We start from the raw sequence: 13568 nt of genomic DNA on the forward strand, positions 1-13568 counted from the left end.
ATATTCAGGTTATCATTTATGAAGTCATTAAACACATTATGTGTTCTACTGTCGCCACTTTTGTTTGTGCTTTCTTGTTTTAATATCTTTGTTGCATCAAGTCATCACTATCACAGCCACGCTGGTCTTTTATCCAGTCCAGTATTGTAACTAACATGTCCCTTCTTTTGCCACCTTAGGAATCCCAGGTGACCTGCTTTGTGGAGTCTTGTCCGACCGTCGAGTGTAAACAGCCCATCAAACTAAAGGGCACCTGCTGCCCAGTGTGCCTGGAGCATGCTGATGCTGACAAGTGGCAAAAAGCCGATGCTCGACATGAATAACCCTCAGGACTCCCCAATAATCCCCCTGAAAAATACACTCCAGTGTCTGAAAGTTACACACTCACACTCAGACATATTGAGAGAGGAGATGAGACTCATGAAGGTGTGCTGATTGCCACCAATCACCTCGATAGACTCAATAGCCTCGCCTCAGTTTTAGTTTTGCTTGATTTCATATTTAGGTTTTTTTTTTTTTTTTTTTTGGATCAGAGGAGGATTTTTTTAAATCATGTGAGCTTGTTACACTCACCAAGGCCAGCTGCCTGAGGCTTGTATGAAATCCTCTGGCAAAAAGCCAACAATCACTAAATGTCTATTTTTCTGAACGGAAGGATGGATGGATGGTTGGATTATAAACGAGATGGACACACCTCTCCTTGCTCACTGAGGCTTCTGATGTAATAAGCAGTCACTGTTTGTGCCCCTGCGGCTACACGTGAAGAAAACGCAGGACCAATAGTTGTCAACAAGCAGGAAAGGGAAGTAGATTGAAAGGTGACTACCATTTTGTTGTCTCACAAAATGTTCTCAGGTTAGAGATGCCGAAAACTGGTGCTATATTCCCCATTTTTACTATGGTTTATTCACTAAATAGAAACCTTCAAAGTATTGTCTTTTGTATGCAAAGCAGCCTGTATATACACTATATTTCCTCTTAATGATACAACACAAGTGAGAGGATATTTTTATTCAAACTAAAAGACTTTATGAATAGAGTTACTTCACCCTTTAATCCACGGTGCTTTATATCATGTTAAAATTGTATACTTATTTTCCCTTTTTGTATAAAAATGCTTACATATGAAGATAATGTGAAGCCCTACAAAAATGTTTGTAATGCAAAAGAAATGTCTACTGAATACTGCTCCTGTATCCATGGATAACTTGTTAAGTTCTTTTTGTGCGTGCTGGCCTGTCCTGAGCTTGAGTGAGGTGGAGCCATGTGGCGCTCTCCATTGCAGGACACTCGACCCAGCTCTCACACTGTTGTGCTCCTTTCAAAGTTTGCTTTCAGAAAGCAGTGAAAGAATATCCATTTTACCACTGTAAAAATGAAATGTTGTGAACTTTATCCCAGTATTTCCCTAGTCTTCTAAAGCCAAATGTATGATTTAGTAACTTCTAAGATTACGTAAATAGCATGACTCTATCTATGAAACTATGTATGAATGTGGTAATGGTCAGGATTTAGCCTTTGGTACTGCTAACTCTACCACAGCAGTATTCTCTTTCTGACGTGCTTACAGTTGTTTTTTATTCATGTGTAGTGTTTAGTCAGTAGACTACAGTGCACACAACTGAAGGACTGCTACTAAAACTGTTAACTGTTTTTCTCTGCTGTTGTGGACCTGCAGCTCCCAAGGCTCCAGTTTACACAAGGACACGCTTGCATGCATTCCTTTGTTAGGCATCCACTTTGACTCCTCCCTTCCCCTCTTTCAGTTTTTGTCCGTGTGTAATGTTTCCCCCTTAAGAGGACAGTCTGCACTGTTGCTATAGGTTCGGAATGCTTACCCTGCTCATGTTTCTGTGCCATATTGAAGTTTTTGAGTCTGGAGTGACGTCATTAGTGGAGCATGTGTGGAGCGCAGGCTTCTCTGGCCCTCTGACCCTCATTCCACTGTAATGGAAGCCATATGAGAGGGGAGGCAAGGGTGGCGGTGGGGGAGGAGTACTGATGATTGGAATACAGTGTCAATCAAAGCAAGTCTTCACCATCTTGCTGTTGTGAGACAGATTTATTCCACTGACTCCTGTCAGCTGGCTTTTCACATGTACTGTACACAGACGAATGCCACTCATTGTACTCCATGCACTGGCTCACTTAGTGTAACACAAGTCACATTTTTGTTTTCCTGTTTTCCTTTGCTCTTAATTGTGTTGAAGTGACTGCAGCTGCAGTGTTCCTTTCCATTGTTTTCTTTATGTGGTAATGTCCTGAGCAAGCGTCTGTCACTGAACAGAAATAGTCTCTCCAGAATGTTCCATTCAGGACTCCAGAAGGATTACAGGGCAGGCAGTCACACTGGTAAATTGGTATCATATCATATGTTCAAATATACTGGACAAGTTTGTACAGCAAACTGTGTGTTTACAGTTGTGTATTTTTCTCTCCTTCATAGTTTTCTGACTGAAGCTTCTCCTACAATACCATGTAACATCCTGTGATCTGATCTATGTGTTTTTACAGAATTTTGTATATTGATATATTTTGATAAACCTTGTGCTTGAGTCTCTTTGTATCTCAGTAACAGGCTAAATGCAATTTGGCAAGTGTCCCGAGGTTTGGCTGCCAAAGCACTGTGAGCTCTCTTCATTACCAGTCTTCATATTGGTAATCATATGTATTGTATCATTTTATACTTCCCTCTCTTTACATTTCCCCTTGAAAAAGTTCCATGTGTCAATGGAATGCACTGCTCTGCAAGACTGAACATGCTTTACCTACACTGTCCCTTAACCAGTGGTCAATGTGGATATACTAGTACCTATCATGACAGTTGTATTGTACCTTTGCCAAAGAATGGTTTGCACTGTAATGTATGCCTCTCAACAGTAATAATAAATAAGCAACATTTGAATTACCGTCCTACACGTTAAAGCCTGTTCTTTGCCAGCTCCCGTGCTTGGCAGAAAGTCATTCTTAAAAACAGACGAGATCATTCTTAAAGGCACGACCTGTCATCATCTCACTAATGCTCTGCCAGTGCTCAAACATCAGGTCATTTTGAGTTTTGAACACGTTTTTTGCCATGTACATGGGAAACTTTTTAGTTTTTTCTGTGTAGTGTGCAGACACTTGATGACCTTTACTGTGAGTCAGTGATCAGTTGGTCGTTTGACCCAGACTGAGATCTGTTGGGTTCGATTGAAGTTTTGAATTCTTGGTCCCTAGAGGATAAATGCTCCAGACTCCAGTCATCCTCTCAACTGTTTATAGCGCCATCATCAGGTCAAAGTTTTCTCTTATCCATGAATAAAGTGTCTCAACTACTGAACGGACCACATTTCCTAATTAATAACAGAATAAACCACTAACATGAGAGTGATCATTAATATACCTAAACCTCAGAAGCTCTAGCGTGCCTTAGTGTAGAGCACAGTGCTGATTTTCAGTCTGGTTTTCCTTTGTTTGGTTTTCCTCCAGGGTTCGTCATGAGAAAGAACACTGTCTAGATTAAGTGTAGACAAACCAAAAGCAGCTGTGAAGTTGTAGGAGAGAGATTTTTGAAAGGTGAGTAATATTAGAGCTCAGCCTAGGAACTTTATCTCTGAGATGTTTCACCTGCTACATCACCTCTCACAGCTCTGATATCTGTACACATCAGAGCCATACTTGTGTTTTGATATTGATCAGGTCTTACTGGAAATGTTGACGTCACACGAGCTTTTCTACTTTATCTCTTCCTCCACCCTTCTTCTCCTTCTACACCCCTGTACTTTCTTTCCGCCATCCAAGTATCTCCCTTGGTCTTCTGTGCTTCCCTCTCCCCGTACACTTGTCTTTGGCAGCTGGGTGTGAGTGGACTGAGCCTCTGGAAAGCAAACCGGACTAGGAAATGAGGTTTCCAGAGGCCGGACAGATAAAAGGGCCTCTAGCATGACAGGAAAAGACATTATCACCCCGACAACAAGAGACCTCCCTTGCGTAGGATAAAGCATGCTCTTCTCGGTTGTTCCCTTAACTGCTGCAGCGTTTACTTTGCCTCTGCCGAGAGCAGCCAAGGATCCAGGCTGCTGAAAATATGATTATGTAAGCGAGGAAGTGCTTTGGGTGTCGGGGGAGAGATGTAAGCAAGTAATATAACACACACCTATCCTTCCAGATCTGAATATCTGCTAGTGCATTTCAGATCTTCTTTCTACGGGAAAGAAGCAGACGGCTGGCTTTCAGAGTCTGGACGGGACGCAAGTCTGCAGCTGCGCAATCCTGGCTACCCAGCAAGCCTCTCCATTCCCACTCATCACATACTGGAATTTCATTTAGGCAACTGGCTCTCTGCACTGTCCCTCTCACTAGCCAAGGTGGGGGATTCTTTCCCCTCGCTAATGGAACGTCATTCCCATTTCCAGAGTGAGGTGGATGAAAGAGAGAGCGGTGGCGTCCCGCTGAGGGGAAAAGAAGGTTTTGTATCCCGGGACACAAAGAGATGGCTTGTGACCCCCCAACGTGGGGGAAATATCATGACATGGCTTCCTGGTAATGTTTTTTGGCTCTGACACAAAATGCCACAGGGTTTACAACGCAGGTGTTCGCGCAGACAGTTGTAGTACGAATAGAACGGCTTGAAGAGATGACCCACCTGGTTATAATCACAAGAGATGAAGTATCCAACAAACATAATGCAGCATAATGCAGCACCTCATGTTGTTTTGATCTCTTTATTTTGTTTCTGCTGATGGTGACCCAAGAGAAAATCTGCTTCATTGTTCAAAGTCTTTTGGATAAGCCTCCCTTTTAGTTGTGGACGTTGATTTCTGGGATTCACCGGTGTTTTCTTAAGCTCCCATGTTCTTATCAAAGACAAGATTTAACAACTGCTACCAAGAGAAGACATTTGTTTTTCATGGCCCACAAATCCTTCATCCATTTCAGTTCAATTCAGTTTGTATATTTGGTCTGTGAAGAGAACATCTATTTCATTGTTCAAATGTTTTTCTACATGCTCTGAACAACATGCTCAGTAAATGTCATGGCATGCAGTTTTCTTCTTTCTAATGTACTCGCAGACATTTTAATGGTAGCAGTGGAGCTGGGGTAAACGTCCCAGGATCACCTTAATTATCCTCAGGGGACCATGAGCTCTTATCCAACCAGTTGGACTGTCTGCTTCAACACCATCTACCTCAAACTGCCCTTGCAGTCATCTAAAGGCTACATAGTGTTTACCCTTCTATGGGTCATATACAGGATGCAGTACACAAACCAAGCTCCTCTTATTTTTGTTTGCATCCATGATTTGCTCATGGTTGTTGTTTTTTTATGCTCTTTTATGCTCACAAATTCTTTTTCCAGTAAAATTCCCTTCAATTTTATTAACGTAGCGTCGGTAACAGTTCTAATTTTTTTTAGGATTGCTTTACAGAACCCCGAGCCTGAAAGCACCAGAGCCTGAAACCCACTAAAGCGTCAGTAGTAAAGAAAAACTCCCTTTAAACGGAATCCAGCTCATATCAGGGGACCCATCATCTGCTTGAGGCTGGGCGTGGAGACACAGGGAAAGAACAGAAAAGCAGCAGAAGCAGGCAGATGAGTTTGTGCATGCATCTAGAAAGAGGAAACAAAACATTTAAATTTGAGGAACCTTAAAAAAGACTAGAGCCCTACATTTGAATAATATTGTATTGGATGAAGTTCTTCTGTCATTAAGTTTCCAAACCTCATTTGCCCTTGGTGATTAGTGTTCCCCGTTAGCATTTCCTGTGAGCCATGACACACCGTGTTGTGCCACGTGTGAGTATCCCTGGCCCTTGTTTTTGGACTGTGTCCAGAGCTGTTGGCGCTAGTCCGACCCCTGTTGATGGCGTTAAGGCTAATTCAACAGTTTAACCTGGTGGCATGAGAGAGATGACTTTGATTGGCTGTTCAGATTCAAGTGCATGAAGAGAAACAGAGGGGATGAAAGTAAGCCAAGGATGAAGTTGACATATTACACACTGAAGGCCCTTCTGTTTTTATTCTCTTCTCAGCTCATCTAAGCATTCCAACACAGAACTATTTGCACAGCGCCAAGACGATGTCAAATGAAGAGCCTGAAAAGCAACTGATCAGACTGATTCAGGACAGGAAAAGCTCACTGCGGCTATTTCTAGCTTCACAGCTAGTTCTTACTCTTCCTGTTTACCCTCTTAATAGATGAATGCAGAGTACTGCCACCTGCTGGTATCAAGAGTTATTTCCTTTCACACGAGCGCATAGTGAACAGTATGTGTCATCCCGCTGCTGGCTTCAGCTACGCCAGGCAACACCACATATGGGATGTGTTACCTCTCATTCTTTGACATCGGGCTGGTGTGTCGTGGAAGTAATGGGACAATGTGTGTTGTTCGAAGTTTCTCTAAGACAGTGGCAAGGAAGTGTATGCATGCTTAGTAGGAAAGTTGTGCTCATCAGTCCTGGCAGAGAACTATCCGGCCCTTCAGGAGGACGCTCTGTGGTGGCACTATAGAGTCCCTGAGCTTCACGTTTCTTCCTGTTAAAAGAGAGTTTCTCTTTACCACCGTCACTCTGGTTTGAACTTTCAATTAATTTCTATTCAGCAGAACAATGAGCCAAAACAAACCTGCAGACTCTGTAAGTTGTGTTTAACCTGCAGGCTGATGGAGTGCTGTATCCAATAACATGACCTCCATATGCACCTGACCTTCTCCTAAGAGACGTGGTTTGAGATCATTTGTCCCACATAAGGAAAGAAAAAACAACCAATAAGTGTTCAGCATATGTGGAAACTCTTGCTGGAGAAGCTCCAGGTGATAACCTCATGATGCTGGCTGTGTGCAAATGAAGGAAAATGTAAAACATAGTTTGCTTGTTTACACATTTATTTTTTTTTCTCACTATTTCAACCCAAATGAATCACCCCCAACAATACACTCCCATGCACCAACTGACCTTTGGTTTACTAGCACGATTACACTACAATATAATATACGTTACATGTTGAAAGCACAACTGAACAGCACCGGCAGAGACGCAAGCTGACGATCGTGGAGGAGAATGTATGGGCTTAGAGGCAGATATTTTTAAAAGTCAGGCAGAGCTAAAAGGAGAGACGCTACTGGATTAAAATTCACAGTTTCAAAGTCAATTGAAAGTCCCCGTGGACCTTCTATCAACAGTTAGCACAGAAGGCGCAAAGAGCCTCCCCCTTTCTTTAAACCAAATTGAGTGTCTTCACTAAGTTTTCCAGGAATTTAGCTTGTGTTAGTTAAAGGCTGTGAGTGTTGAGGTGGATATTGGAATCTGGGTCAGTGCTGCTGATCATTCCAACATGTGTGTAGTGAAAACCGCAGCATAATGGAGAAGGTTTGGGTCTTAGTGTGACGTAAGCTACTGCCACCTTGCTACCCCTGTGGCAACAAAGCTGTCTTGTAGTTATTTAGAGTCCATAACAGTTGTGTATTTGCACTTCTCATTTAGTTATAAACAAAATGTACGCAACAAGTGCAACTGTGTGGCTGTGTCAGTCTTTGGTAAGCCGAAGACTGTCTGGTTTGTGTTCCTCCATCCTCAACTGTTGTTGTTTCCGACTCCCAGCGTTTAAGTTACGCTAATTCAATTTATGGCCGTAACTCAGTGCCAAATAGAGTGCTACATCTGACTTGTCTCCCCCTCGGGGGACTCTCCTCCTTTCCTCCCCCCGTATGAAAATACCAAACTCCGTTCCCAGGTCTATTAATTGTGATTGCCTAAACAGAATGTATCCTGTCACTGAAATATGGACGGAGCGGGTCAATGGGCAAAAGGAGGCAACTTATCTTCGCTGTCATCCAGCATACATATCCAAGAGAGAGAGAGGTGAGTTTAGAAGAACACAGAGCCTGTAAGGTAACTATTGCTGATCTCATGTCCACCAGATGACTGACTGGCAGATGGGACGAGTCAGTGCGTGACCGACTGATAGTCTTGCTGCTTGATTGGCCTGCATTCCTCATTGGACACCAGCGGGGTACAGTCTGACCCAGCGTGATAATCCCCTCGCTGCCAGGACCACTAATCAGCTCCTCCAGACCTAAAATGGGCCAGCCACACACTGAAGGAATGCGTTCACACACAAGCACATACACAGCCGCAGCGACGCCAGAAAGGACTGTCTGTCCACAGAACCTCCACATCTTTCTAAATGACAGATAAGCTGGACCAGATAAATGAACCTCACCGAGTCTTCGCTCCCTCGCCTTGTTATATTTTAGTTTGAAGTGTGAGAAGAGTGCCATAACCTCGAAGAGCACCTGGTTGTTGTGGATAAAAAAGCTAAATCAAAACCAATAGGCCAAGATTTTTATTGAGGCAATTCACTTTATATGACCTCTCTGTGAGCAAACACTGCAGCACTGATATCAGGCACTAAACTACAAGGAAACTCCCTTCGCCTTTAATATTAAACATAAGTGGTGTGTGATACTTACTCATCGAACCCATTCAGAGCCTATGTCATAAGTTTCCCACACTGCTGGTGTGTTGCTCTATTAGTTATGGCTCCAGTCAGTGCTGTAATTTCCAATAAATGTTGAAGAACTTCTCTTAAATCGTTGCAATGCAGGAAAGAGAGAGGATGTTGGAGTAGATGGTGCGTACGAGCATTTAAACCCCAGAGCCAGAAGTCACTGAGAGACTCTGATGAGGACTTTCACGTTTGGTCACCACGTCGTTCAGTTAATGTACGAACCCATGGCGTACCTACAGTGTAGAACTGATGCACAGGTGTAAATTAAGTGTCATGGCGTTTGTTGGTTTGCAGTATTTAGAGCTGCTCGTAAACAAAAGCCACTCAAAAATAATTTCCATACGACAGTAAGTGAGCATCAACTGAGCGCTAGATACTGAGCCATCCTTATCTGAGGCTGCTCTCCAACCTTGCAGCGGTTTACCAGAGCGCTGTTTACAGAGATAGGCAGGTTAAGGACTGCAGCTACACGGAATATGTTTATATTCAGCGTTGCTTAGCAAGAAGGCAGCTGAAGACTAAATCATGAACACATTTGTTTTTAGTGTGTGTGTGTGCCTGAGTCAGGCTGCATCCTGCTGGGGATGTCTGCTGCCATCAAGGAAGAGCTGAGTGGAGCAGATCAGAAAACAGTGATGTTCTTGATAGAGCACAATGGCGGGTACGAGGGCCTGTCACAATGTGGCCCTGATGATGTGGGGTTACACTTATGACTATACAGAAATGATAAAACCAAACGGACAGGAAGTGGCAGATAAGTGATTATGGTTCAACAGAATCTCATCAAGGGTTGTATTATCTACAAACACAGAAAGAAGAACAATATACAGTACAGTACAGTATCCTCGGCCTAGCGCCATCCCCAGACATGTATCTCTGCTCAGACAGTGCGCCATGTTGCTACAATAAAACCCCCTCCACAGTGATGGCTCCTGGGAGAGTGAATCACATGTAATTGTGGTGAAAGAGTCAAAGGAATGACTTCATTATCAAATACCCCATGTTTAGATGAACATTCTCCAGTCTGGTTACAGAAATGCCCCTCATGAAAGGGCGCCAGAGATCTGCTCGGAGTAAATTCATCCTCAAGGGGGGGACCACTCTTAGTCACTGCGGCGCCAAAGATGGCACCCGGTGCTGCCTTGTTATAGCATGTCCATAACACGAGAAACACAACGAGGGTTATCTGGAATGAGCCCGGGGCTACAGGGGTCTCTAAATCACCACAGTAAAATGGTCTTTTACAAGCTGTCGTTTGTCTGAAGATAAATGGATGCTCATATATAACCTGATGCCATAATTCCTGACCAGAGGTGACTGGTTCAAATCTGCCGTTGAGGGATCTGAATATACTCACATTCCTCCAAAACTACCACCAAACTGATCTTGCAGAATGCATTCAATGTTTTTACAGTACCTCCACGCCTGAAAGGCTTTCATTTTTTAATTGTGCAGTTATTATCACAGAGCACAGAAAATCAATATGTTCATAACAATGATCATATGGCTATGTAGTCTTGATTTTAGTGTCTTTTAGCTCTGATTCAATTTCACTGCTATCACTGCTTCTGTGGCTCAGTAGGTAGAGCAGGTCCAGATGATATTTTAGGAGGATATGGGCAAAATTATATAGAATTATACAGAATAACATTAAAAAACACGACACTTTTTCCAAGACAGACTTTTTGTCTTGTCATAATAAAACAAGCACACGTTCTTAATACAGGGAGGGTCTCGCAGGTGTCCTTGAGCGAGATACTGAACCCCCTGTTGGTCCCACTGCTCGGCACTGGTGTGTGGGTGAGTGTGTGTTTGTGGAAGCAAATGGCTAGGTGTCACCGTGACTGTAAAGCCCTTTGGGTACCAATAGGTGTGTACAAACACAGCTTCCCGATGTAGCAAGCAGCTGATAACCTCACCAGCTGGTGAAAATGTCAGAGAACAAAGTAAGCTGAGTGGTGAAAATATTGAGCCTACATCTGTCAGATAGTCAGAAATGTCAAATGAATTGCATTGATGATGTATTCCAGGACAATGTATTTCAACTAGAAGGTGATGATTGAGCATTTCATGTTCACACTAGTGTATGGTTCACACCTCAACTCACCATAACTCTGCTGCCTTCAAGTGGCCAAACGAAGTTGATGCAGCTTTAAAAGCCAGGTTGCTCTAGTTGAACTGGTTTATAAACAAGGTAATGCTCTTAAAAGAGTACTCCACTGGTTTAACTTTCTATAACGTTGTTGGACTCTCAGTGGATCTGCATGTTGCACGCTGTGACAAAAGTCTATCATGGAAAAAGTTTTTTTTCATTTATTTTTTTTTATTTTATATGCCATTGTATATAATTTAGATCATATCATCCTATTATGTCATCTGGACTTTGCAGCAAGAGTGGAGGTAGAGTGTAAAAATACCATAACTGCAGGTCAACACCTTGTGCTGTTCTTCATGTTTTTTTTAATTGCTCCTAAAGTGTTTGTGTGTGTGTGTCTGTGTCAGGCTGCGTCCTGCTGGGGATGGCTGCTGCCATCAAGGAGTGTCATTGCTATGGGGTGGGGGTGCCTGGTCTGGTCTAGGTGGGTGGTACATGTCTAAGCAACATCCACATGAATGCCAGGTCCAAAAGTTTCCCAGCAGAACACTGGATTGTCATAAGATGATGAATGTTATTTACTTCTGCTTTCAGTGGTTCTAATGTTGTGGCTGATCAGTGTATGTCTGTATCTATTACTGCCTACTCACAACCATAGGGGGGTTTGGTGGTGTGTAGAGTGAGGTAACTCTGAGGACACCCAGTGAGAGGTTGTTTAAATAACCGAGCTGAAAAAAAGGAGTGACAGAGGACGGAAGATCATCTAATCTTGTTTAATAATCTACTGTATTAATTTAGACTTGCTTCGAAATGAAAACAATAATTAAAGTAATTCATTTTACTAAATGTTTGTGGAAATGAATCAGATCAGTCATTCTGATGTACAAAAACGTAGCCTACATGTTTCTCACCGCCCAAGCCTGTTGTCTATTGTCCACTTGTCTCCAGACTGACACATTTTAATCCGGCATTTAAATGTGTCTCAGTGTGTGAAATATTAATTTGCTGGAACGATTCTACTTACACAACATCAGTTCTGGAATTCAAGGCTTGCGTAACCCGCTGGCTCAAAGACCAGCAGCACAGCAGGAGCTCAAATACACGAGAACCTGCCAAACTCCAGAGATGATCATGACATGTGGGAAAAGTTCAGTGTAATTCATGTCAGTAGTGCTTGGTAGTACACAACTACTGCTGTGCCCACACATGACCTGGTGCCTACACAAAATAAATCCTATGAAAGATTGGGATTGTCCTGCATGTATCAAGTAGTTAGAAGAACTAAACACAGTTTACTGAGTACATTTGGCGGATGAAAAGGGAGGAATAGCGCTGTTCAACTACTTCCTGATGTCAAAGTTATCTAAAAGACTGCAGTCTCTTATCTTTTGTCCTTTGTCCTCAGGATGTGATCGCCCTACCATTTACTTGTTTTGTCACAGGTGTTCGCTGTTTGTGCATTGTTATTTCACTCAGCATCACATATAAACTGCTGCATGTGCACCACCCAGCTACCGCTGTGGTTTACCACACACATTTCTATGTATTGTCTATGTGGGAGTTTGTTTTAACAAAGCATGCTTCGTACTCCATATAAGCTGCAGCACAGGTGGTTGTGTCAGCGTGTTCAACGTTCCCTTCAAGTGTCACACAGCTTCCAGATGACTTTGCCAGGAGAAAGTAAGTAAAAAGTGAAATTTAGAAATGATGCATGTCCTTATAAACCCATTCTATATTTTGGATGGGTCTATAACTGGATGCATGAAAAGTGAGGGAATCTGATATTAGCCTCTATCTTTATTACAGTTTATCCACTGGACACCATAAATGGGTTGTCATCACATATATCATGTTCCAAGTTTTACATGGTTTTATTTTATCTAGTGTCCCTACCTGCCCAAGCTTTATCACAACTCACACTTATTCTTTCTCTCGACACCATGAACCACAAGAGAAAAACAGCACTGTGCCACGCAGAGATTCGCTGATGTTATCTGCATCGCTATCTCCGAGCAGCACACTTCATCTCTCACCATCTGAACTCACTGTGTGGGGAAACCCAGGCCCCGCCACTGCACACTGTGTCAGAGTTTAGCTGCCACACTTCTCCTTTCACTGCCGTCTTATCAAGGCCGTCACAGCAGGTGGATATAAATATGAAGGAACTGTCGATTTGAGACGTACTCACGTGACGTTAAATAATCGTATTGTTGTAAGTGGCTTGGTAGTGAAATGTGCAATAACGACAGATTAAATAAACGTAGCGTAGTCCAAATATTACATCCAACTTTGATCCAACCAACTGCATGTGAATTCCAGTTTACAGCCAGTTTAATTTCATTTTAGTTTGGTGATGTTGAAGGAAACATCACTTTATATTTATATTTTCTAACAGGTCACTTTATATTTTTAACATAGTTTATAGTTGTATAAACATTTTATTTCTAGTCACTTTCTATTTTTTATATAGCTTTTGTATTTTATGTTCAATGTTTGTAACTGCTACTGGATGCTTGAATTTCCCTCGGGATTAATAAAGTATCTATCTATCTATCTATCTATCTATCTATCTGAGGAAATATAAATATCGTACTAAGGGAAGTGTCATTTGAGAAGCCGGAATTTGTCCGATGTGCAGCTAACACAAAATTTGAACACACTTTGAATCGTAGCAAGAATTTATCCTTTAAAACAGCAGATATTGTATATTATGTGATGGAAATGCCACTATATTCTACAGACATTTCTCACAGCAAACATTTTGACTGTATGGAAAGCACAGGTGTCATTGATAATATCACTTAAGGCTCTGGTTGTGTTGGAGAGCAGATCTGTAGCAGATAGTGTCATTTGTTCTTTTTTTAGATGAACTGATTTCCACACAGAAACTGATTTCTGTACATGGAAGGCGCCAGCTGTAAACCCCAGAGCTTTACGTTGTCAGGCGTCAGTGCTAACCACTACACCACTATGCCGTCTGTC

General features: G+C 42.4%; 1 protein-coding gene across 1 annotated transcript in view; it reads left to right on the top strand.

The window, feature by feature from the left end:
* Window positions 1–3386, top strand: part of pxdn (peroxidasin) — a 41499-nt gene extending 38113 nt beyond the window's left edge. The window contains exon 23 of the mRNA XM_084568947.1: window positions 180–3386. Within this exon, the coding sequence (XP_084425073.1) occupies window positions 180–323 (144 nt within the window). The 3' untranslated portion in view covers window positions 324–3386. The remainder of the gene's footprint in view (window positions 1–179) is intronic.
* Window positions 3387–13568: the final 10182 nt, after the last annotated feature.

The sequence above is a fragment of the Chelon labrosus genome (genome assembly GCF_963514085.1).
Source record: "Chelon labrosus genome assembly, chromosome: 20".
NCBI classification, from domain to species: Eukaryota; Metazoa; Chordata; class Actinopteri; order Mugiliformes; family Mugilidae; genus Chelon; species Chelon labrosus.